The sequence below is a fragment of the Gadus morhua genome, chromosome 1 (assembly GCF_902167405.1).
Source record: "Gadus morhua chromosome 1, gadMor3.0, whole genome shotgun sequence".
NCBI classification, from domain to species: domain Eukaryota; kingdom Metazoa; phylum Chordata; class Actinopteri; order Gadiformes; family Gadidae; genus Gadus; species Gadus morhua.
The window spans coordinates 5011255-5037092 of NC_044048.1; the positions used below are offsets into that span (position 1 = coordinate 5011255).

At 45.3% G+C, this 25838-nt stretch overlaps 1 protein-coding gene across 2 annotated transcripts in view; it reads right to left on the reverse strand.

Moving 5' to 3' along the window:
• camk1b (calcium/calmodulin-dependent protein kinase Ib) overlaps positions 1-25620 on the reverse strand; it is a 35952-nt gene extending 10332 nt beyond the window's left edge. Inside the window, exons 1-4 of one of the 2 annotated variants that reach the window (XM_030353541.1) lie at positions 25479-25562; positions 23321-23333; positions 20306-20419; positions 1311-1442 (exon numbers count right to left, since the gene is read on the reverse strand). In XM_030353541.1, coding sequence (XP_030209401.1) covers positions 1311-1442; positions 20306-20419; positions 23321-23331 — 257 coding nt within the window. In that variant the 5' untranslated portion in view covers positions 23332-23333; positions 25479-25562. Of the gene's footprint in view, positions 1-1310; positions 1443-20305; positions 20420-23320; positions 23334-25478 lie in introns of both variants that reach the window. The other variant, XM_030353548.1, reaches the window with a different exon arrangement.
• Between the last annotated feature and the right edge of the window lie 218 nt (positions 25621-25838).

Genomic DNA, 25838 nt, shown 5'->3' on the forward strand with positions numbered 1-25838 from the left:
GGGGATTAACACTGTGGCGTAACGACGGAAGGGGGACCTTCAGCCATCTTCATCAATGTCTTTGTTCATCTGAAGAGATACTTCTCTGATTGGATTAAGTGATTAACTGATTGAAACGGTCAGGTGAGGGGCGTGCTCAAAAACCGTTGTGCAAGCTGTGCAGACTTTCTTACCCGCACGCGCATACGCGCACACACACACACACACACACACACACACACACACACACACACACACACACACATACACACACACACACACACGCACACACAGACACACAAACACAAAACGTTCTGAATAATGTATGCATTCATGTGTGCAATGCGTGTAAACATCTTGCTTGTCTGATCTTGCACACATGACAATGGGCAGGTCCTCTAGGCGGCTGTGAGGCGCGTAGGTCTGGCAGGATGAGTTAACCATACAGCCCTTCAATGCTATCTGTATTGATGGCTGCTGCCAAACAGCATGCAGGTACCATTTCATCACCCATGTGTATGACTCCATGGTCTGGTTCTACCTCTTTATCGGGGGGGGGGGGGGGGGGGATTGAGACCATCGGATGAGCTGATATAAGCTAACTTAGCTCAATTGCTCCTGTAATTGGATAATATTCAATTTGTCCCCCCATGGAGATAGACATGTCCTTGCTTCACACAGTGAAGGAATGAACAATGATGATTGATGATCAGAATGTTGTCCCCGCAGATATACCGAGCGAACCTCTTGAGACTATACCCTGTTATAACAATCCTCAGGCCACATTTCTTTCAGTTCAACACAGTTTTGCAACCCAAAAAATTGCTCGCACCCCCGCACCCACATCTCCCATTCCACAGACCTCACCTAAGGATGGCTGCATATCGGCAATGGATGTGAGCCTCACGTAACCCAGGCAACAAGGAATCTATAAATAGCTTTAGGACCCAACGTAGTTCAGTCATTTCCGCACTGGCTCTGTAATTCCTCCACTTCTACGGAGAAGGCTTTTCAAACCGCTCCACCATTACTGGGGAACAAGGTCAGTTGGGATTGTCTCAGAAACTATGCCATGTATCGATAAATCCCCATTACTTGTGGCGTTAACCCATATTCGTCAGTAGCCGTTCATTAATCACTGTAGGTCAATCGCTGTGCGTTGATAGGTGTTTGTTATAGCTGTTCATTTAAAGCCTTGCTTGCTGGACAAGAGTACAGCACCAGATGTAGAGTCTGCAACCCACTTTCATGGAACCTGGAAGTGGCTTTGGATGAAAGTCTGCTATCTGTTAATGTGAATGTAAACATGATGTAGATGGAAAGCCCCTCACTTATGCAGGACGGCAATCTCGTTCTCGATGCTGTTTTCCTTGCCCTCCAGGGCTTTCTTAGGGATGCACTTGATGGCCACCAGCTTCTGGGTCCTCTTCTCCTCGGCCAGGACCACCTCGGAGAAAGCTCCCCTGAAACACAAACAACAGACAAGCCCCGTCAGACCCTCTATCTGTGTTTACACCCGGCTCTCAATCTCTTCAGGACCCTCTCCCCCTCTCGCCTGACCCAAGCTTTAGGTTAACTGTTTTGATGATGGATGTCTCGATTAGCTAAGCCCTAGATCCAATAAATCATGATTAAGTGGCTGTGGACCGGATGCTAAATAACATGGATCTCTTGTCGTTGAGTGACATTGCTCCGTACATTCAAAAGCTTGGTTTAGTAGGATGACTGCCTCCTTCAATTTTCAGTACATTGCCCACTTCTACAAGTCTTCATTATACAGTCTTGGTTATACTAGTTGAGTATAAATAATTCACATGGTGAGATCAACGTTGTATTTCATGGGACCGTGTGACGTGGGTGTGGTCACCCTTAAGCTCAACAAGAGAATGTATTTTGATCATAATAAATTCATAGCCCAGCACTTTAAGCATTTGCCAAAAAATATGCCAGATGGCCACACTGTGCAAATCTCATCCATGGGTGGATGCACGCATCGCCGTGCTTATTCTCTGTGGCTCTTCTCTTCTCCTTCAAAGTTACACATCAACAGCCATCATGGGCAGAACAACCTAGGTTGAGCTGTGTTGTCATTAAGCAGAGCTTTTTAAGCATTTTCCCATGACCTCCAATGAAAACCACATATTTCCTCCAGCCACAACATGTTGTTGGCCAGGGTCCAGCAGTTCTGACAGCCCTGAAAGCCTGAAGGACTCTGCATCACACACACTCTGGTGGGACGTCCTCCAAAACCTTACGGTTTGAACTTCAGATTATATCACAAAACACACTGAGGAGGATCTGTGTTAATATGTTTGCACTGCAGACAAGCTGCATACATAAGATATCGAAATATATATAATAATAATAAATATGTATATTTTTTTTATATGGTCCCTCTGACCATATTATGGTCAGACAGAAAGAAATTGAAATTGTTGAGTAAAAGCTAAAAGTGTGATCAGAACCTTCAATGGGGATGCAGGGAATGCAGAGGTGTGTATGAGTGGAAGTTTGGTAAACAATGTTGTTTGACTGCTGTGGTTCCCCCACATATTTTGCAATCTAACTGCCTGTTTCTCTGTCTGCATGTACACATGAGAGAATGGATACTCACTGACTTTACGGAACCTTTGTGTATTATAGTTTGTCTGAGTGCCATTTCCCAGAAAGTACGGGAACAAGCAGAACAAAACAAGGGCATGGGGGGAGAGGAGAGGAATAATTGTAACATAGTTTAGCATGTCACCGAAAGTTAAACTGAACAGATCGTACAGTAGCCTACGCTGCCCTGACGACAACCAGCAAAGGAGAAGGTGGATGGGGGGATTATACAACCATAAATTATAAAGAGAAATGGATGACTGCTTGTCTGCTTTCAAACAAACAGGAACCAAGGTCTAGTGTTGTTATTGTGGGAAAGAAAATGGACATTCTGACTTTGGGAAGAATTCCAGCTGTGAAGGACGCTGTCAGGAGTTCAAATTCCTGTGTAGTACATAGTGGACATTCCCCCCCCCCCCCCCCCCACCCCCCCCCAACCCCCACCCCCACTTAAAGGCCAGGAGCTCAGAGACGTAGGGGCTAGTTCCTTACTAAACCATGCATGGGTGCACTGGAAATAAAACCCTTCATTAAACATGTGACTTGTGCAAAAGTTTGCTTAGATTTGAATGAGCTTCAATATTCATTATATTAACATAAACCATAGCAGAATTACAATGCATTGTTGTGGAATCCATAACCTAAATTTCCACTTAAACCACAATTTAGTAGTTAGCTAAGGGCTATTGGTAATTCTTAAAGTTTTTAAAGGCTATCACAAAGCATGATTACAAACAGATTACCACTGATAACGATGCCCTTAATCAGACACTGGTCAACAATACCGGTCAAACATGTGTTATACCTAGGAGTGTATGTCATTAGTGTTTAATATTCTTACATCAATAGCATATTTTTCGATATTGGCCATCACTCATAAATAGTCATCAATAATAATAATAATAATAATAATATAATCAATGATGCTGTGTATTAACGATTATATTTGTTTGGGTTTGGCAGACATTCCTGTGAAATTGGGAAAGCCTAAGGCTAACCAACCGCAATCGATAACTCCAAAACTAGTGTTGAGGGCAACCAAAGACTAGGGAGAATATCTCCATCAACAAACTCTGAGAGTGACATATTCTAGTCAGGAGATTGGCCGCTATATTCATTATTACCCTCGTTTAGCAAGGCAAAGACTCCAATGCTCACAGTAACACAGGTTCTGACAGAAGGGGATGAGGGTGGAGAGAATAGACAGTAGAGAGAGAGAAAAAGACAAGACTTGAGTTCAATTACCTCCAGAGACCAACGTGAAGGCAGAACCCACCAGTGTTGATAAGACAAATGCATGCAAACTCCTCTGGTGTCCCAGGAAGCAGCCACAGCTACCATCTCAGCCATACACGACTCATGAGTGGTATCAGCCAATGAAAACATTGAATCAATCGTGTGTATTCTGGCTCTAACAAAAGTGTTCATAAAATACAACTCAACAACAAGCAGGAATAACAACGTGTCCACAAGGGGCTAATGAAAAAGGCTGGTGGTTGTATTATGAATATTTGATAGTGGAAAGTATAGGCGTCTGAGGAAATTCTGTGTAAACGTACATTATGCATGGCCTGCCAAATCAACATCAGTGTTTACAGAGTGGGATATCCGCTCTATTGGCACCAGGGGATACCCCACCAGGAAGAGCCCACTCAGTGTCCTGAAGCACTGCCCATCAGACGCTAAGTCTTCAATAAAGACACACTTACTGCCCGTGTCTGAACAGCGGGGGCCTCCCCTCATAGATCTACAAGCACAATGCACACCATCTCCAGTGTAGACAGGCAAAGATGCTTAAGTGATTAAGTGAGACTTAAACAATGTCAACATTGACCCGACCCGGGTTGCGTTGACGGACAGGGCGGTATGGTAGAAGCGATCTGAATAAGAGAGGGCTTACTCCATGTCCAAACAGCACAGTAGGACATGTTGCCAGGGATTCGTTGGTCAACAGTTTGTTTGTTTACGTTCGTCCTAAAAGGGATCCATCGACGCTCGGTCAGCATAGCAATAAAAGCCAAGTTTAACTCTACAGGCTCACAACTCCAGACTACCAGCCCTCCCGTATTCTCCTCAGAGAGAGCCGGCTAATATCGTACTGTGTCTCTTAGGCCTCGTCTGTCTCATCATCCACTTCATTGTAAACCGGGAGGGCTCACACGTTGCCTTTCCAGTGACCGTTCTCTCATCAATGCCAGAAAACAGCCAGTCATCTTGTTACCAACACAAGCTCCATAAATACGGTTTTATTATCTTATATCAATGGTATACAAATGTGTTGAGTTGATCACCAAACCCCCTAGGGTTTCATGGTGCACATGTCACACGTCCACCTTCTTGCCTAACGAAGCCCTCCACGTGTGGAACGGCACAAAAAGGCTCCTTCATTGGAGCCCACCCCGCTGAAGGTAAGATATTTAAAATAGTTACATGCACGCTGCTTGGTTTCTGTCGCCACCAGCTACCCTTTCATGTGCCACGGTGCCCCACGGTGACTCGCGCCGCAGCTATCAAAGGGATTCAGAAACAAAGGAATGAAGCACCACGCGACACGCGCCAGGAGACACATGCTCGCTCACAACGCCATCAACAACACGCCGTGTACACCGGGATCCCCGGCCAGGACCAGGCTGCCTCTGCTTAATGTCAGTCAAAGAGCTCTAACGGGGAAGAGTTGTAAAAAAAAGGATGACAGTTACGGATTAAACATCTGCTCCAAGCCCTTTATTTGCTATGAGCAGCAAGTGATCAATGCAGGCATCTAGCTGATAGGGTGAAAGGGGTCAAATAAAAGTTAGATCACTACATGCCCTCTTATAAGGGGAATGTTTTTGAACATTTGCGTCCCGTAGCTTCCTGCCATGTTCCATAAAAATACAAAATCCTTGGATTCATGATAACTTTTGCCCTAATCCCAGCTGGGAAATGTGGTCAAGAAGGTATGACCAACGACAATATGGTGTTCACTTTGAAAGGTCTGGGTGACTTGGGAGACAGCCATCTGGCCTAATCAGGTGTCCCACTGTGACCCTGGCCACAAAGACGGAAACAAACATTCTCTGTGTGGGTTATTAAAACCAAAAACACCTGCCTAACCAAAAGAAACACGAGCTGACATGAAATCAAAAAGGTAACACAGAAACGTTATAATGTCTCTCCAGACATTTTAACTCAAGGTATGTGCATGTGATCCTCAACAGTTTCAAGCTGAATGACATGAGTCTCTTTGACTTCACTAGTATAAAAGCATCTTTATTTCTAATTATACATCTTATGATTAATTATAACTAACTGTTAAATATTAACCTCTAAAAATGTTGAGGTTAGGGGCCATAATAGAACGAATGGTTCTTAATCTGGATCTATTTGGACCAGGTGTCCCTCTTTTTTCAATGTGTTTCAACTCCTGAGTCTGTGCATAACGCAGGTTCATTTGTCTTTCTGTTGGTCTAATATTAGGAACAGCCAACCATGCACATCTCCCCAACCTCAAAATATGCTTGCACTGTACTTTCTGCAGGTGTTTGGAAGAAACACTTGCAAAAAGTAGTGAGTGACAGGCCATTGTAATTGTTGTCCTGATTTAGTACCTATGCCAAAGTGAAACGAGAAAGTTGTTACGGTTTGAACCTGGGTTCTCCCTCGCAAACAAGTCTGTTGGTGTTCAAGACGTTCTCATGTGATATTTCATCCCTGGTGTCTCTACTCGCTATACATTTCCCATCTCCCATCTTGACATGATGAAAGATGGGCCTGCCAGAGGAAAAACAAATGTGGAGAACTCTGAAGGCCTATAAAAAAAGAGAGAGGAGCAGAATCAAAGCAGTGCATCTTGTACATTGTTCATGTCACAGTCAGAGGGTGTTCAAGATCACAATATAATGGTTAAACATACACATTACGTCACATTGCTTTGGAATAGGCCTGCACCATAAATCGTTATAAAATCGCGAGCTCGATTCGCCCCTGTGTGGATTTAAGTTTTAAATTACTTCTTTTTATTTTTATTATTATTTTATTTTTATTTTTTTGAAGACTTCATTTACAGGTGTGTGGAGTTGGTTCAGTAGTTATAAAAGCCCAGCAATTAAAGACAATGTGCTGCTATATGTACAAAATAAAAAATCAGTTTTTGATACTGTACTCTAATCAGTTATAAAGGGCCATATGAACGCAACGTGCTAGAGGTGCCACAAAACTATGTTTGGTACTGCCATTTTCTTTTTTGTCATGGTTCATGTGTGCAATAAAAATTACATTTCGTGAGAAAAAAATCGTGACAGAGAATCGTCAATATCAATTCTAAGCTAAAAAAACGTGATTCTAATTTTTCCCTGAATCGTGCAGGCCTACTTTGGAAGCATTCCTTCTGGACTAAAATAAGGTCTTTGACAGTCAGTCAATTTAATAAAACTGAAAATATCAGATACCCAAGCAACACATTTGATTTGGCCAGGCCTGTCCTTTGGCCAGGCGCCTCAGAAGAGCGAACAGAAAAGCTTTTGCCCACCAGTTCGGCCCAATTTCCAATGACGAGGCCCTGGCAACCGTCTAAACATTAGAACGCCTCAGATCTCTACGATTTCAGATAAAACTGCTGTTTGAAAGTCCTCAAGGGTAACATTGTTGTCGGGTGTTGAAAGATGTGGCACAAAAAAGTATAAGTAATGTGTTATGCTTTGCATACAATGGGATGCATTGAGGATGGGGAATGTGGAGTCTATGTAGATGATGGCTGGTTTAAGCACCCTCCTCTGGCCCGAGTCAGACTGATTGGACTCTGGGGCTGGGTGCGGGCTGAACACCTGATGTACATTTAGCAGTCAATGTTAAACCAGCCATCACCACCAATCTACCGCTGTGTATCATTATGCTCAGCCGAGGCAACAAACCGATTCCAACATCACCACCCTACACAATTGTTTTTGGAGAGACCCAATAAAAGCCACCTAGGTGATGTGTAGCATGGACATTGCTACAGGGAATTATAACAGATGGAAGTTACAAAAGTTGGACTAACAGTGTGTGTGTGTGTGTGTGTGTGTGTGTGTGTGTGTGTGTGTGTGTGTGTGTGTGTGTGTGTGTGTGTGTGTGTGTGTGTGTGTGTGTGTGTGTGTGTGTGTGTGTGTGTGAGAACTGTACGTATGTGAGTGTGTGTATGTGGATCAGTGTAGGCGTATCATCGTATGTGTGTGCTCCAGTAAAACTGAGCTGATCTGTGCAGTGCTGAGACCCAGGCTTCTGTTAGAATTAGGTCAGGACAGGGTGTGTGTCAGTGCTCCGCTGGCGCCTGCTCCAACACAGTAAAATTCATTAAAAAATAGAAGAGAAAGACCCAAAAGTTTAACTCCCGGATAAGCTGTGCTGTTATCAGCCATACAAAAAGGGCTCAGCCTGAATTTTTTATCCAGATTCTAATTCACTGTCTGACGTCTTCCAGTTCTAAGAATAACCTCAAATCTGTCTTTCTTGTGCTTCTTCACAGACAAACACACATTCCCTCAGAAATGTCAGAAGACAGAGGAGATCTCAATGGAAAAAAACAAACATTTAAATGAATAATCAGTTGGTGTGTGTGTGTGTTTTTGTGCGTCTGTCAGTGTGTGTGTGTGTGTGTATAGTTCATGTTTTGAGAGAGAGAAAAAGTTTGAGAGTGTGTATGTTTAGTAGGGGGGAGAGAGCGCAAGAGCATTTAAGAGAAAGTGAGAGATGGGAGAGAGAGAGAGAGAGAGAGAGAGAGAGAGAGAGAGAGAGAGAGAGAGAGAGAGAGAGAGAGAGAGAGAGAGAGAGATGAACATATAGAAGGCAGGGTGTGCTTGCTGTCTTACTCGCTGTTCCTCTTTGGGCTTATCCACGGCTGAGAGGGAATTACAGGCTTGTCATATTAACATGTTGTACTGTACTTAGAGATCCAGGGGGGCCTCTCTCAACCCACTCTCCCCTTAATGAGGCAGCCCGGCGCTCTGCCTTTCTGCTCTACTGTCTACCGCCAAATTAAGCAGGGGAAACATACACCAGACAACACTTAAATTGAATGAATGAACAGAAGAGATCAATATGAATGTAAATATGGCTGAATATGAATAATACCTATGACTCCCATTAATGAATTCATTAGTTAATCTGATCCAGCGGTCCTCTGTGATAGCACCTCTTGGGGGAGGCGGGACAGTCTTGGCAGGAAACCAAGAACCGAAAGGGGCGGAGTTAGGCCTGGTGTCCTGTTTCATTGCAGAGATATTCCATTGAGAATCCTCATTTGTGCAGATGGATGAATCTTTCAGAAGGGGATTTTAATACGTGTCTTTCTACAGAGGCTATACACAACGTTGTCCAAATTTCTCTTTGCCAGTTACATGCTTACAGATCCCAACATGATCGGTAAAATCGAATATGCTCATCTACAATTTGTGAGATGACCAGTAGCTTATAGTGAAAAGTAGAAAAATTTCTGCCCAAAGAATTACCAGACCTATTCTATTTTGAGTGGGATACAAACATTACCCCTAATGTTTACAGCAATGTTCAGACCCAGGAAATACGTAATGTTATTCACGGTACGGTCAGTTTGATTTGGTGGCATAACAAATTACCAAGCTAATGCAGTGTTTCACATAAGCTTTACTTTTATAAAATATATATATATATTTACAGAGGAAAAAAGCCATCTGCGGTCAATATTGTTTCCCATACACAGAATAATTCCTTTCTTTTTAAAATTGGTAAAGTCGTATTTCACTGTAGATCTTCAACCAACACATTGCTTGGCTCTCTCTCTCTCTCTCTCTCCAACACACTAACAACAAACCCTCTGTCTAAAGACCCTCCTCTCCCCAAACTCTGAATAAAAACAGGATCATGCGCGGGAGGAAGGGCTGTTGTTGGCTTTTCCCTGCAGAGAAGACGGCTGGCCGAATTCATTAATACAACCAATCCGGAGTTCACCACTCAGTTTGAGGGATGCCAGAAATACCAAAAAACACCCATCAGATACACTGTCGGGAGTGCCATGCCCACACCTATGAAAACGATACCCCCCCCCCCCCTGTTTTCCTAGTGTGGCAGGAATTTCTCCGTAAGGATGGACTCATTGCAAAGACACATCTAGCTGTAGAAACGATGTAGTACATATTCCAGGGCTATATGCGGCCCAAAAAAAGATTGATGAGAGGCCCCTAAAGGCAGAACTTATTATACCTTTAAAACCAACCAGCTCTAGAATACTGAACAGGATTAAGGACACATAAGAAAAAAAATAGTTCTGATTTTAATCTCAGAATTCTGACTTTAAAGTCAGAATTCTCAGAGTTTGGTCCTTTACCGGTACCCATAGTTCTGACTTTAAAGTCAGAATTCTGACATTAATCTCAGAATTCTGAGAAAAAAGTCAGAACTATGGGTTCCTGTGAGGACCAAACTCTGTGGGAGAGACACTTTGCTTTATGCAGTAGGAGGAAGAAGAAGAAGCCATTTCGTTAATGGAAGATTAAAAGGTGAGTGAAACTGGAACATGTGTTGTTTTGATGCAAGTTTCACCCACCTTTAGGTCTTCCATTAACGAAATGGCTTCTTCTTCTTCCTCCTACTGCATAAAGCAAAGTGTCTCTCCCACAGAGGTTGGTCCTTACAGGTACCCGTAGTTCTGACTTTAAAGTCAGAATTCCGACTTTTTCTCAGAATTCTGAGAATAAAGTCAGAACTTAATTATTTTTTTATGTGTGGCCCTAATCCTCTTCCGTACCATAACACCAAGAGGCAATAAAATACATAATATCTGTGATCCACATATGGACTGCTCTGAGTAACTGTATTCATTCAGTGGTGCGTAATAACTTTTTTCCATGGATAGTAAAACTTGTGGTTCTAAATATGTTTGACGTGACCTTGATCTGTATTTGTAGAGAAGTAAACAGAAAGAAAGAGTTTCAGAGAAAAAAGATTGAAGAAGATTGGTATTCTTCAGAACTTGGAATCTCGTCCCCAGAATCTTTAACTTTGGGGCTAATCCCTCCAAGGTAACAGGGGGGCAAATGGACATTATACATCCTCTACGTCCATGTACACAAGACAGCGTGGTGGACAGGGTGGCAGGGAGAGAGTGAGAGATGAATAATAGATGGACTGGAACAGCTCTGTGCACTGGTTCCTGCTGGGAGAGCCAGCTGCTCCCCAACATTTCCTTCTTCAGACTAAACAACCCAAACCTACAACGCCATAGTGCTGCGCCGTCATGGTTACGCACAAGTATTACAACAACACCGGCGCTGTTCAGAACATATACAAACCTCTGGCTTAGGGTTTTGCATTCCTCATTTTAATCAATCCTCTGAGAGCAATTCAGGAAAATGTCACACTAACACCAAGTTGGGTAATTCAATATCCCAGACCAAACCTTTTGACACAACATCTCACTATGCTGTGTAGGCTTCAATCAACACACTCTGAATAGCAGCATTAGCTACAGGATGTTGACTCACCTGCTTCTCACATCACATGACCAAAACATTGTACTGGAGGACCTCGTAATTCTTCTGCGGTGACAGATTGACGAAGAGCCAATGACGTTTCATAAACGGCCAAAAAACGTAAAGGACCGACTTTAACAGCTGGAGTAATCAGGCCTCAACTTCTGCAGATTGCGAGATGATACCATTGCTATTATTAACCTGATAAGGCCATCAAACCCTTGGGGTTAATTGATGTGTAGGCCACAGGTGACTGGCTTGGCTACATCAGAACAACCAGCCCTACACCTGCTGTGACCGCCACGTCAAAGGCTGGTCGAAGGCCACGATGGGGAAGAGGAAAATGTAATTACCTCTTTTATTTCATGTCAGCAACTTTTTTGCTATAGTAAGTAACTTCTATTGATTTAGTCTGGTTCAAAAGTGGCTAATTTAGTGCCTGAAATTCCGGTCAGCATTAGTGTTTTAGTTTTTGTTCTACAGAAAAACATGTGGTTTGATGATCCTAAATCATATGTTCTGGGATAGAATTTCGTCCATGGGCTAGTGTCTATTTACCTTTGCCACAGCTATTCTATGTTTCCATGTCTTTGCAAAGATTACATTATATTATGGAGTATCCCGTGTCAATGTTTATCATTGACAAAATAAAAAGTATCCTATGTAAATGTTTAACATCCGATCTTAGTAAGCACATCCACATGTGACACCTGTGGCTCGTCTCCCACCTTTGGACTATACTCAGTACACTACATTTATATTATTATGCATCTATTTGTACTACATGTACTATACTCTGGAGGTCTGAGAAAGTAAATGTAGACGCATTCAAATGTTTCTTCTTGTTTTCCTAATATATTCTTTCATATTGAATTTCATATGCATCTCTTATCGCTTCAAGTTGTCAATGTGCACACTCACACAAGATACACACACACACACACACACACACACACATCTATGGACACAAAACACGCACACGCACACACAGCTATGGAAACACAAACGCACAAACATACACACAAACACACACACACACACACTCACTCACTCACCAGTGGAGGGCCCTCAGAGAGAGGGAGGGTGGGCCAGGAGGCCAGAGCTCTACCAGGGACACCCTGGAGCTCCAAACAGCCAGACTGGGTCCACCCTCTCCTGCACTCAATAAGTCGACCTGATGTGGTGCTGATCGGCCCACTGCTCATGTGAGATAGAAACCATTGAACTCTGCAAAGCCAACTAGGCAGTCGACATAAACAATCAAAAATACGTCGAAATTTACATTATTTGCTTGTTAACTCCAGTTCCTCAATGAAAACGTTGCTCTTTTAATACTAGGCCAATTGAAAAGACATAATAGAAAAATAATAGTGTATAAATATATAATAAGGGTTAGGGTTAGAAATAACCCTCAAAATATGTTACTTCAGACATGTGAAACTTCACATCCTCTGAAACCGAGCTGAAGCACAAAGATCTCACCTCGTTCTCGGATGAGAACCGTCAGATACTGGCACTACGTTTATGGTTAGTGATTAACACACATATTCTGTTGAGAAGTTTCTGCATGAGAAAGCAGTGCAAGTTAGTGGACTATTCTGATGAAGCCATTAATCACCATGAAGCTGTGGGGCCATGAAGACAACTCTGGGTTCAAACACAAGTGAGGGTTTAGGAGGATCTGGTGTCCAAAAGGAACAGAACCGGGCCTGCAGGGAGAAAAAGCCTCTGACATCTAGAGGGGCTGATCTCATATATGTGTGTGTGTTAAGAGAAAAGAGCACTGGCAGAGAGAGAGAGGGAGAGAGAGAGAGATGAGAGAGAGAGAGGAGAGAGAGAGAGAGAGAGAGAGAGAGAGAGAGAGAGAGAGAGAGAGAGAGAGAGAGAGAGAGAGAGAGAGAGAGAGAGAGAGAGAGAGAGAGAGAGAGAGAGAGAGAGAGAGAGAGAGAGAGAGAGAGAGAGAGAGAGAGAGAGAGAGCTACAGTGATCCGAGAGAGACCTATAGAGAACAGAGAGAGAGCTACAGTGAACCGAGAGAGACCGATAGAGAACAGAGAGACATGCAGAGATCAGAGAGATAAAGTTACCTACAGAGAACAGAGAGAGAGACCTACAGAGAACAGAGAAATATAAGGAGATAGAGAGACCTACAGAGAACAGAGAGAGAGAGATCAAGAAAACAGATATAGAGAGATTTCCGCAGAGAACATAGAGAGAGCATGCAGACTGAGGATCGGTCAATAACCCACTTCCCTTCTGCTAACTCCTGTGGCGATTGGCCCAACCACCGGTTTAGCGGATTACCTAAGTGGTTAGAGTCCTGTCATCTGAGTTTATAACTATGATGATTGTGATCTCGTTATATCATTCATGTCTCTGTTTCCTTACGTCTGTGTGTTTCTGTACATGAATTATGGATGTGTGGACTCTTCAGTCTGTCTACCTTCCAATTATTTTGTACTTTCCAATTTTTAAAGTCCTGTCCTGTCCCCGCTAAGAGGCTTAATTATTTTCATGCGATCACCCCCTTGCCCCATTCTATAAACATATATCTCTCCATGTTACCCAAACCCCCTCCCCCCCCCCACCAGCAGTGCCAACATTGTGCTCCTCTCAAATCAATCCAGGAGCCCAATAGCGAGCTATGGGACCTGCGAGGCATGGAGGCACTAGGTCACACAGGATGACAGGCACCACGTGGGACAATCCATCACAGCCATTGATTGCAGGGGATTAGAGAAAAACAACCACTACCAACAGTGTCCGCAGTTCAACACCTTCCCTATTGCTCTACTAACTAGCCTGGTCCTGGTAACATCCAAGAGCAACCCAGACAGCTCACACGGACCCGTGTTTAACCAGCGTAAAGTGTGTTTGACCATGAGCCCCTTCCTAAAATGTGGCACTGCGTGCCGTTCAAACACCCCGTTGGCGGGGACCTTTAGAGGGTTTGGCAGTTCAATGAGAAAGAGTGGTCAACTGAGCACGGGAGAACTTTTCCGGATATCAAAGTTGAGGTCCTGATTTGATTGTGATTTATGCTGTCAATTACAGAGAGACAACTATAATTGGGTGTAATAAGCAATGTGCTTTGTTAAAAGGAATGTGCTTGGCAAGGTTAAGATCTCAATATGAACTGAAACTGAAACCAAACCTAATTGGGTATTTTTTTTCTCCTTTAGAGACGTTACCAAGGGCTTAGGTGTTTTTGCATTACATTTACAAGAGATGGCCAGCTATATAACCCTCTATGTGACCAATTGATTCCACCCATGAACAGGATCAATGGGCAGCCCTGATTCGCTCTTGCCCCCTGGATGTAGTCCAATCAAAGAAGTTATTTGAGTTGCATATCATATAGCCTCGGGACACATTGGGGCCTAGCAGAGCAAACCAGACTCCCAGTAGGAATAGGTCGGCATGCGATATAATTGTTTATCTCGGGGGGGGGGGGGGGGGGGGGGGGAGAGAGAGGGAGAGGGAGAGAGAGAGAGAGAGAGAGAGAGAGAGAGAGAGAGAGAGAGAGAGACAGAGAGAGAGAGAGAGAGAGAGAGAGAGACTGAGAGAGAGAGAGAGAGATAGAGAGAGATAGAGAGAGAGAGAGGTGAGTAGTGGAAACACAATCCATGCTCTCAGTCAGGGGAGGAAGTTTGAGATGTATAGGAATATATTTACATGTTCAGCCATGAATACTCAACCAATCACACCTGCCCACATGCAACCACCATCTCTACATCCTCAGTAGCATGGCAAAACATCTGAGAGTAAGACCATTTCACAGACCAGAACCCTCTCTATTCTATTCAGATGTTTAGAATGTAGGAGACTGTATGTGTGTGTGTGTGTGTGTGTGTGTGTGTGTTTGTATGTGCATGTTTGGTTTCCCTGCACAGAAGAAGGAAAGAAGGCTTAATCCCCCCCCCCCCACACACACACACAAATTTACACTATGCCCAAATATGCAGCCGCAACAGGCGCTGGATTATTATTGGCAAATCAAAAAACTTTGTTTCCATAGTGACTGTTTGAGTCCATTATGGAAAGTGTCTCCTGTTGTTTCCAGGACAACCATTGGGGCGATGGCAAATGAGCATGGCACACAGATGAATGATGTGGTGAGCCGGTGCTCTCTGCACAAACAACCTAACCTACCAACCTAACCTCCTCCACCCACCACACCACCTCCTCCACCACCACACCACACAGGCTGAAACACCTCCTCCACCACCACACCACACTGCTGACACCACGGGGAGGAGCGGTGGAGGAGGAGGGGTGGTGGAGGAGGTGATGGAGGAGGGGTGGTGGAGGAGGTGATGGAGGAGGGGTGGTGGAGGAGGTGATGGAGGAGGGGGGGTGGAGGAGGGGTGGTGGAGGAGGTGATGGAGGAGGGGGGGTGGAGGAGGGGTGGTGGAGGAGGTGATGGAGGAGGTGATGGAGGAGGGGGTGGTGGAGGAGGGGTGGTGGAGGAGGTGATGGAGGAGGTGATGGAGGAGGGGGGGGTGGAGGAGATGATGGAGGAGGGGGGGTGGAGGAGGGGTGGTGGAGGAGGTGATGGAGGAGGGGTGGTGGAGGAGGGGTGGAGGAGGTGATGGAGGAGGGGTGGTGGAGGAGGGGTGGTGGAGGAGGTGATGGAGGAGGGGTGGTGGAGGAGGGGTGGTGGAGGAGGTGATGGAGGAGGGGGGGTGGAGGAGGGGTGGTGGAGGAGGTGATGGAGGAGGTGATGGAGGAGGGGGGGGTGGAGGAGATGATGGAGGAGGGGTGGTGGAGGAGGGGTGGTGGAGGAGGGGTGGTGGAGGAGGGGTGGTGGAGGGGGGGTGGAGGAGGTGGTGGAGGAGGGGTGGTGGAGGAGGTGATGGAGGAGGGGTGGTGGAGGAGGTGATGGAGGAGGTGATGGAGGAGGTGATGGAGGAGGGGGGGTGGAGGAGGTGATGGAGGAGGGGTGGTGGAGGAGGTGATGGAGGAGGGGTGGTGGAGGGGGGGTGGAGGAGGTGATGGAGGAGGGGGGGGGTGGAGGAGATGATGGAGGAGGGGGGGTGGAGGAGGGGTGGTGGAGGAGGTGATGGAGGAGGGGTGGTGGAGGAGGGGTGGTGGAGGAGGGGTGGAGGAGATGATGGAGGAGGGGTGGTGGAGGAGGGGTGGTGGAGGAGGTGATGGAGGAGGGGTGGTGGAGGAGGGGTGGTGGAGGAGGTGATGGAGGAGGGGTGGTGGAGGAGGGGTGGTGGAGGAGGGGTGGTGGAGGAGGTGATGGAGGAGGTGATGGAGGAGGGGGGGTGGAGGAGATGATGGAGGAGGGGGGGTGGAGGAGGGGTGGTGGAGGAGGTGATGGAGGAGGGGTGGTGGAGGAGGGGTGGTGGAGGAGGGGTGGAGGAGGTGATGGAGGAGGGGTGGTGGAGGAGGGGTGGTGGAGGAGGTGATGGAGGAGGGGTGGTGGAGGAGGGGTGGTGGAGGAGGTGATGGAGGAGGGGGGGTGGAGGAGGGGTGGTGGAGGAGGTGATGGAGGAGGTGATGGAGGAGGGGGGGGTGGAGGAGATGATGGAGGAGGGGTGGTGGAGGAGGGGTGGTGGAGGAGGGGTGGTGGAGGGGGGGTGGAGGAGGTGGTGGAGGAGGGGTGGTGGAGGAGGGGTGGTGGAGGAGGTGATGGAGGAGGGGTGGTGGAGGAGGTGATGGAGGAGGTGATGGAGGAGGTGATGGAGGAGGGGGGGTGGAGGAGGTGATGGAGGAGGGGTGGTGGAGGAGGTGATGGAGGAGGGGTGGTGGAGGGGGGTGGAGGAGGTGATGGAGGAGGGGGGGTGGAGGAGATGATGGAGGAGGGTGGGTGGAGGAGGGGTGGTGGAGGAGGTGATGGAGGAGGGGTGGTGGAGGAGGGGTGGTGGAGGAGGGGTGGAGGAGAGGATGGAGGAGGGGTGGTGGAGGAGGGGTGGTGGAGGAGGTGATGGAGGAGGGGTGGTGGAGGAGGGGTGGTGGAGGAGATGATGGAGGAGGGGTGGTGGAGGAGGGGTGGTGGAGGAGGGGTGGTGGAGGAGGTGATGGAGGAGGGGTGGTGGAGGGGTGGTGGAGGAGGGGTGGTGGAGGAGGTGATGGAGGAGGTGATGGAGGAGGGGGGGTGGAGGAGGTGATGGAGGAGGGGTGGTGGAGGAGGTGATGGAGGAGGGGTGGTGGAGGGGGGGTGGAGGAGGTGATGGAGGAGGGGGGGGGTGGAGGAGATGATGGAGGAGGGGGGGTGGAGGAGGGGTGGTGGAGGAGGTGATGGAGGAGGGGTGGTGGAGGAGGGGTGGTGGAGGAGGGGTGGTGGAGGAGGGGTGGAGGAGGAGGTGATGGAGGAGGTGATGGAGGAGGTGATGGAGGAGGGGTGGTGGAGGAGGGGTGGTGGAGGAGGTGATGGAGGAGAGGGGGTGGAGGGGGGGTGGAGGGGGGGTGGAGGAGGGGGGGTGGAGGGGTGGTGGAGGAGGGGTGGTGGAGGAGGTGATGGAGGAGGGGGGGTGGAGGAAGGGGGGTGGAGGGGTGGTGGAGAAGGGGGGTGGAGGGGTGGTGGAGAAGGGGGGTGGAGAAGACAAAGAAGGCAGGTAGGAAGATTCTAAGGCAATCTAAAGGGGTGACACGGCAAAAGACGTATAGGTTCAAATATACATTAGGTACAACACACACACGCACACACGCACACACACACACACACACACACACACACACACACACACACACACACACACACACACACACACACACACACACACACACACACACACACACACACACACACACACACTGTTACATACAGGTGCATTGGGGAAATTGCACACTGAAGATAAGGACTCCATCTTGAGTTAATCTGATGATGAATTGATCAGGTGTCACCATATTCCCTGTCCTGTCCCTTTGAGCGCATTCCCACATGACCATCCCTTTATCATCGGAGACCATTTGAATAAACACTTCCTAATTCCTGATTCAACAAGGATTTATTTATGTGTACTTTAGGGTGTTTTAAAATAAGACGCCTCCTTGGATACACATCCTGTATTGACATATGATGACAGGTCAATACTCCTCATAAGGATAAGCCTTAGACAAAAGATGCAGGGTGCTGTCAACAAAGCATCCAGGACACAAACTGGGTTGAGGAGGACACCTTGCACCATGGGATTGTTGTGAAAAAATAGCATTGAATTCAGTGTCCTCCCGTTTACTGTTCCATCTAATGTTACATATACTGCCTATTCGATACACAAGACGTTGTGCAGAGTGGTGTGAAAAATTAGCTTTGAGATGTCATATAACACACGCTAATGTGAGTGTTCTGTATAGACTACGGTGAGATTCTCATGCTGATCGTAATAAAACAAAGGTACATGGAAAGAGTAATAGATCGATTTTAACCAGAAACGTTACAAAGGTAACCAGAAACTTTACAAAGGTATACGTGGAAACAGTAATAGATCGATTTTAACCAGAAACGTTACCAAAAATGGAGGCATCACAATGGTGACATTAACTATTTACTATTAAACCACTAGTCTTGTGAGTCGTGATACCAAGACGATCTTACTCAGAAATTGACCAATGATGACACCCCTACATATACTGCACTACATCATGAGTGTAAATGATTTGAAATCAAGTCCTTTGTAATATAGAATAAAGTATACATACTGTATTTTATATCTTTATGATTATAAAGTAATGCCTATTAGAGGGGCAATCAAAGAGTCACACACACACACACACACACACACACACACACACACACACACACACACACACACACACACACACACACACACACACACATGAAATGGCCTGCAGTCATCAACTTTAACCCTATCTCTACATTAAATAAGCTTAACTTGGTTGTGTTGTAAACATACTCTCTTCTTTGATTGCCCCTCTAATAGGGATTAGTTTATAATCATATAGATATAAAATACACAATGTATACTTTATTATGCGTGCGTACGTACACACACACACACACACACACACACACACACACACACACACACACACACACACACACACACACACACACACACACACACACACACACACACACACACACACACACACGCGCACAAACACACTCACAAACAAGAAAGAAACTGCCAGTGAAAATTGCCCAATAATGTTTGCACCACGTAAATATTTGTTTAGTTGGTCCAAATTGTCTGCAGTCTAACTGGAAGCATACTAAACCAAGATGGCTAAACCCTTATTCAAATTATTTAACAGAATAGGTGGCTCTGGATAACAGCACAAAGGAATGGCAAATAAACAGACAAGCCTATGCCTTATTAACCTTTTACTGTTGAGGATCTAGGAATGAATGATCAAACGCCTCAAGAGCAGAAGCTCTATGCTGTACCACTGAGAGGCCATCTGCAGTGCTCTATGACATAACCTCTTCTGTCTGTAAAGACCTTGCCTGGGAGAAGGACACCATAGAACTGTTCACTAGTTTTGGGGTCAGAGATCAAATCACACATCTCTCATGGTCAGCAGTCCCAGAATTCCGTACTAAGGAAGGACCTAGTGGGCCACAGGGGACTCCATTGTTATTGAGCCAAAGATCATGTATCGCCAACGTAAAATAAAACCCCACACTCTCGTGCACAGTTACTGTCTTGAGAGGTTTGGAGATAACACGCACACACAAACAAATTCATGTTTCTCTCATGATATAGGCCAGGAATATGTGAGGGAGGATTAGATAGAGTACATGAATTGAAATTCCCCTCTTGTAAATGATGACCACAGAAAACCCAAAAGTTATGAACTGCCAAATCTCAACATATTGACCGATATAACAATTCTATAGGGCCTTTCACCTAGTATAGCACTGCAATTACTGAGAGTTATATCTCTTGTGTACTATTGAGGTTTCATCACTTCGTGGTGGAAAGGAATTCTTCTCAAAATAATTTGGAAGGCCAATCCTCCTCCTCTCTATCAAGCCTTTGTCCACAGTAAACAATGCTTACGACTCTTTCATTCAATGTAACATGGCCTTGTTCCAGTAGGCTGTTAAAGCTTGATAGGGACCATTCTTCTGAGGTGATTCTCCGTGTATCTAGGACGAAGTATGACTGACTATAGTGGCAGAAGTCGTTGAAGGAAGTGAACACGTTCAACAAAGGATGATGTGCTAATCAAGTACACGGTTCCCATAATAAATGGTGTAAACACAGGTTGTACACCCACAGAGCTTCTCCAGAGCTGCAGCAGAAGGAGGCTGCTGACGGCTCTGCTCAATGTGGCCCACTTACGTTCCCAGCACGTCTTTGAAGTCGTAGTTCTCCTTCACGTCCGTGGTCTTCTTTTTCCAGTCATGGCACTCATCACCCAGTGGCATCTTCTTACTGTGGCGCTCGGCTGCAATACTGGGGCGGAGGAGAGTATGAGACAGAGAGGAGGAGGGGGGGGGAAGGGAGGAGAGGACAGTGTTTACCACAATGCTTAAGGGTCAAGCAGCCAAGAGCTGCTTACGAATGAGTTATAGTCTTGTTTTTATGTTTTTGTTATACATTTTAAATATACATTTATCATTTTATACACATTTTAATTAATAAATAAGGTAACACTTATTATTTTGAATTGTTCTCTGCAATGAGAATGAGAAGCAAGTTAATAAAGCAAAAAAAACAAAGAAAAGTATGGGAATGTTACTAAACCAGTTATCAGAACAAGCATGTAAAAGCACAAGTGTGTGAACTAATTAAAAAGGATCTCAGGTGTCATACGAATCTAGCAGGTCCTGTTCTTCTAGCTAAACTGTAATGGCATGCAAAAAGCAATTATCATTTTTTCTGAAATTATGACATCAGTGGTTTAACTAAGCAAGTATTTGTAAATTGTTTATCAAGCATGATCACAAACAACACGTCTTTAAAATAACTGGAACATTTGCAGAAAGTGAAGGCGTTTGTGTTAAAACTATAGTTTTTGTCTTTGACTGTTTTCAGTTCACATCAATGGGTGATAAACACAAATGATCTAAACCCCTAATCAAATATGAACAAATATGATGAAATATGAACAATAGTTTCAGGAATATTGCAGCCATAGTGTGTGGAAAGCCTCAGCTCATATTGTTGTTCTCATTGACTATGGCTGATCATTCTCCAATGAAAGAATGCATTTCCTTGATGTGACTTAGCATGAATTGGGGTGTCCCACAGTCCTGTGTGGGAGAGAGCAGGGGAGATTGCAGCCATGATGGTACAAGCCCGTAAACCGTGGCCAACACAATCCTTCCGGACTAAAATAGCCTGGCTCATATCAGTCCTCCTCACTCCCCTACTCCTGCTGCCTGCCTAGCAACTTCCCAGTCTGTCTATCTGTGGATGATGTAACACATTGTTCTGGGTTGGACCATCGCCACGGCGGTCGGCAGCAGAGATCTCCATGGAAATCAAAAGGTTGGGTTGAAAACCGCTTGGGTGGAGAATGTTTGCTCTGTTCATTTGTTCTTCACTGTTTGCCTTTCAGTTTGCCACAGAAATCAAACATATCTTAACCATTATGGAGTTTGTGGCTTCGCCATGGTTTACTTAGTCACAGGTTGTCTTTGCAAAGTCAACTACTGTGGCAGATGCTGTCACCTTAAATTATTTTTTTCACACCCTAACACACACACACACACACACACACACACACACACACACACACACACACACACACACACACACACACACACACACACACACACACACACACACACACACACACACACACACAGTTTAAGGTAGAAGGCAAATAAGTAGAAATCAGGAAGTCAGTTCTGACAGTTAGCTGTAGTAATTATGTTGACAAACAAAGCCACCATTAGACTGCACCTAATTATTTACGCCTTAAGGCTTTTGGAATTTATATAACTAAATGTTGTTGGAGGGTATTTTTCTTCCCGGTAAGATAGTTATCACCACAACTTGGGGCGGACTCATGACAAACTGCTTGTTTTTAGATGGTATCTTCTGTCTAAGCTAAAACAACGTGCGAGAAGACATAATGAACAGGAAGTATCAGAAGCTTCACCCCAGCTCAAAGCTTCTCATGTACTGCAGGACATTCCCCAGGTTGAAATGTAATCCTCCCATTGACGGTTTAGTATGCTAACAAAGAGAATGTAGGGAAAACAACGACTAAATGAGGCCTGGCAACGCAGCATGCAAAGTGATGGTGGAGGGAAGTGGTAGGAGGAAGTCTAGTGAGATGTGTCAAAGGACTGACACACGGTCATAGAGGAAACTGCTCATCTGTAGCTGGCACACACGCAAACACGCACACATACAAACACACAAAGTGCCCTGTAACATTAACCCTTAGTGCTTTCTCAATCCCACTGTTGTCGTTCTCTGGACGTAAAGGATCAATTGCTAGCTGTTTCTCCATCGCTCTAATGGCCATGCTGTACTGTAAAATGACAGATCGACTCACTAGTCATATGTAAGACCTGTTAGAGTGGAGTCAAGTGGAAAGGACGGCTGAGCATCAAAGCGGATGCTCATTTATGTCTGTGAAACCCAACAAATCCTTTTCAAGTTCAAATTGTTTGTGCTGCGTCAAACAAAATGCAAAGGTGTGAGATAATCCGCCCTAATAACCATAAACAATATTGTGAGCGGTATGTGGCGTAGTGACTGAAGATTGCACAGTTTCCTCTCAACTTAGATGAAGACATGAGGAGAAACTTCAATATTCATGCACGTGTGTGGTCCTCATGATTAGTGATCAACACATGAATAAGTGCTAATAGACTATCATACATGCATTCATTACAGCGGGGGATTTAAGTAACTTAATTTAGATGATAATGTAAACCAACTTCAACACTGGACGCTTTGGATTCCTCATATTGATATTCTGTTTCAACTGGCACTGCAAAAAGTGCAAACCCAGTGCAAGTTGAAGTTCAAAGCTAGACAAGCAGCACTCCACTCCCAAAAGTCAAAGCAGAGAAGTGTAGACAACGGACAGGAATGAAGGCAGGGAGAGCCAACAGCAGGTAGGTCTTCAAACAGCAGGTAGGACAAAAGGCGGTCATGCGGTATAGGGCGAACAATGAAGCCCAAAATAAACCTTGTTGCTAATTTCAGGAGATGAGCTGGGGCCAGTGGAAGGGGGGAGACAAACAAAGTGAGGCCATCAGATAACCAAGAGTCAACCGGGACAGAACGCTTGGGGAGGACCATAGCAAGAAAGCAAAACATTACCACATTCTCTACAGGTTCTACATAACATGCAGCATTCCCCTACTCCGAGGTATAGTTCACGGTACTCACTGGTTTCCCATTCCTGTGAAGGCACGATGGACAGAGCAAATACACACACAAACACACACACACACACAAACACACACGTGCTGTAAAGTCAAATGTGGCCTTATGACCGGTTGAGTGCGTTGAGCACAAAGCAGGGTGACGTTGCTTGGATAACGCTTCTAGCAAGAAGATAGAAACAACAAAAGCGAACAAAACTGGATATTGTGTTTTGATAACGTAAACCTGTTTTACTAAAGGAAACATCAGTTGTTGGTTAGTTAATATTCTTGGCAGCAGGCTAGTACGTGTATATTGAAAAGCGGAAGGAATGAGATAGAGAATAGACACACAAGGTGAGAGCTGCCAGCAGATAGAGAGAACCTCTTATTTATTTAGTTGTTGTTCTCTCAACTGTTTCATTTGACTTTAAGAAAAGAAAAGGATGCATCAAAATATCAAAAGGATTTTATGTACTATACATTTGACATTTGATTACGTACTCATTTGATTACAAATTTTCATTTTAAATTACCCTAGCATCCCATTAGCGGATCAGCTGTGGTGCACATTTGCAAATGAACATCGTTGTGAGCCATGCTCTCTGGATCTCTCTACCCTCCCAGCCCCAGTCATCCTAACTTCTACGCAGTCGCGTGGCTCTGAATCCTGCCAAGTTCTGATCAATTCTGCTGTCCTAGTGTACACAAAGATTACAGATAAAGCACAAGACTCAAGCCCCCTCCTCTCATGGAAGTCTGATTGTAATTTGACACACTTTGTAACTTTCCATACTTTGTTACTTTCCATACTTTGAACCGGTTGTCTCTGTTGGCATCTCTTGAGACGGAATGAGGCTGGGAACGTCATCTTATTATCCGGAATATAAAGTGTCATCATCATAACAAATGTGATGTTATCCAAGATGCTAACACTTTTGAAAGCCTAGCTTAAATGAAGCCGTTGATATAGCCAAATGAAATGAGTAGTTTTTGCCTTTTAATGTGTACACCCAAATCCCTCTGTTCTAACTCATGTTGGATAATTGATTAACCTTTAAAACCATTTCCCCCATTAACCCTCAGTACCATTAACATTATAATCATCAACATCTAACATTCAGAAATTATAATAATATAACAATAATAATACTACTACGAAGAATATAAAAAGCTATTACATATGTAATACAACCACGTTGACTATAACTATAAGTATAACTATGAGAAAACCATCCAACAGGTCCCCTACTCTACTTACCCTGAACCATTTGGCATCTGTGTGCTATAACTCCCCTCAATATCAGAGTCAACATCAAAACATCTGCCGTCTCTCTGCTTGGCTGGCTGGTTTGCTGACTGACTGAGTTACTGACTGTGTGACTGACTGGCTGGCTGACTGGCTGGCAGACTGGCTGACTTGCTGACTGACTGGCTGGCTGAATGGCTGACTGACTGGCTGGCTGGCTGACTGACTGACTTACTGGCTGTCTGACTGACTGGCTGACTGACTGACTGAGTGGCTGACAGGCTGACTGACTGACTGAGTGGCTGACAGGCTGACTGACTGGCTGGCTGGCTGACTGACTGGGTGCCTAAATTACCCCACGACTATAACCAGTGTGATTCCGCACAGCCTTCTCGTAGGACATGAGGGTGTAAGTGACACAGGACAAATCTCCTTTCAAAGCAAGCTTATGAGTTGATAAGCGGACTTCTCCTTGTAAGCTGCGGCGAAACGATCCTTTACTATTAACTGTAAACTCTCCTTAATGGTCCAATGTTTATGGCGGGGGCACATGAACACATGAACATACGGGGGGGGGGGGGGGGGGGTGAAGAGAAGAAAGCTGAGCTGAAGATAGAGTAGATAAAGAGGAGGGTTTCAGTTCTAGTCTGTTTAATAGCATCCATTATGTCAATCGGGTCAGCGCAAAACTACATTTTTTCCCAAGTTGGATTCAGGCTCAATAGTCCAATGAGATGTGAAAGAGTTAGAGCTGCGCTCTCTGATTCCACCGTCCGCTAGACACTGTTTATTCAGAATAATTGTTGAAACCCCTTCGGTGTCTTCCTTCATTACGCTCATATACAAATAATGGATTCTCCTTACGAATACAAATTACACAATTTGAACCAAAACCTCCTACATTTCGAGTGTCAGCCATGTAAAGAGGACCTACCTGCAGTGTGTCGGTCTCAAAGGTCGAGTCTCGAGGAAGAGTCTATCTGTTCAACTCCGAGCGCTCGCGGAGGAACTGTAGTACCGGACAACCGCTTGAGCAGCAGCAGCAGCACTCCCCGTGACGTCACACGGCGACACACATACACAAAGTGACCAATCATCACCGCCGGCGTTCGGGCGGCGCACAGGTAGACAAGAGGCTTTCTGCTGGCAATGTGGTTTCTAAGATACATAATTTTAATTATTTTGTTTGATGAGAAGTTATGATGTCCCGTGTTTTAACCTAGACGTTTTACTCTTACCTGACTTTTTTTTTTTTTTTCATTTTGATTATACAGGCCTTATAATACTACGAAAA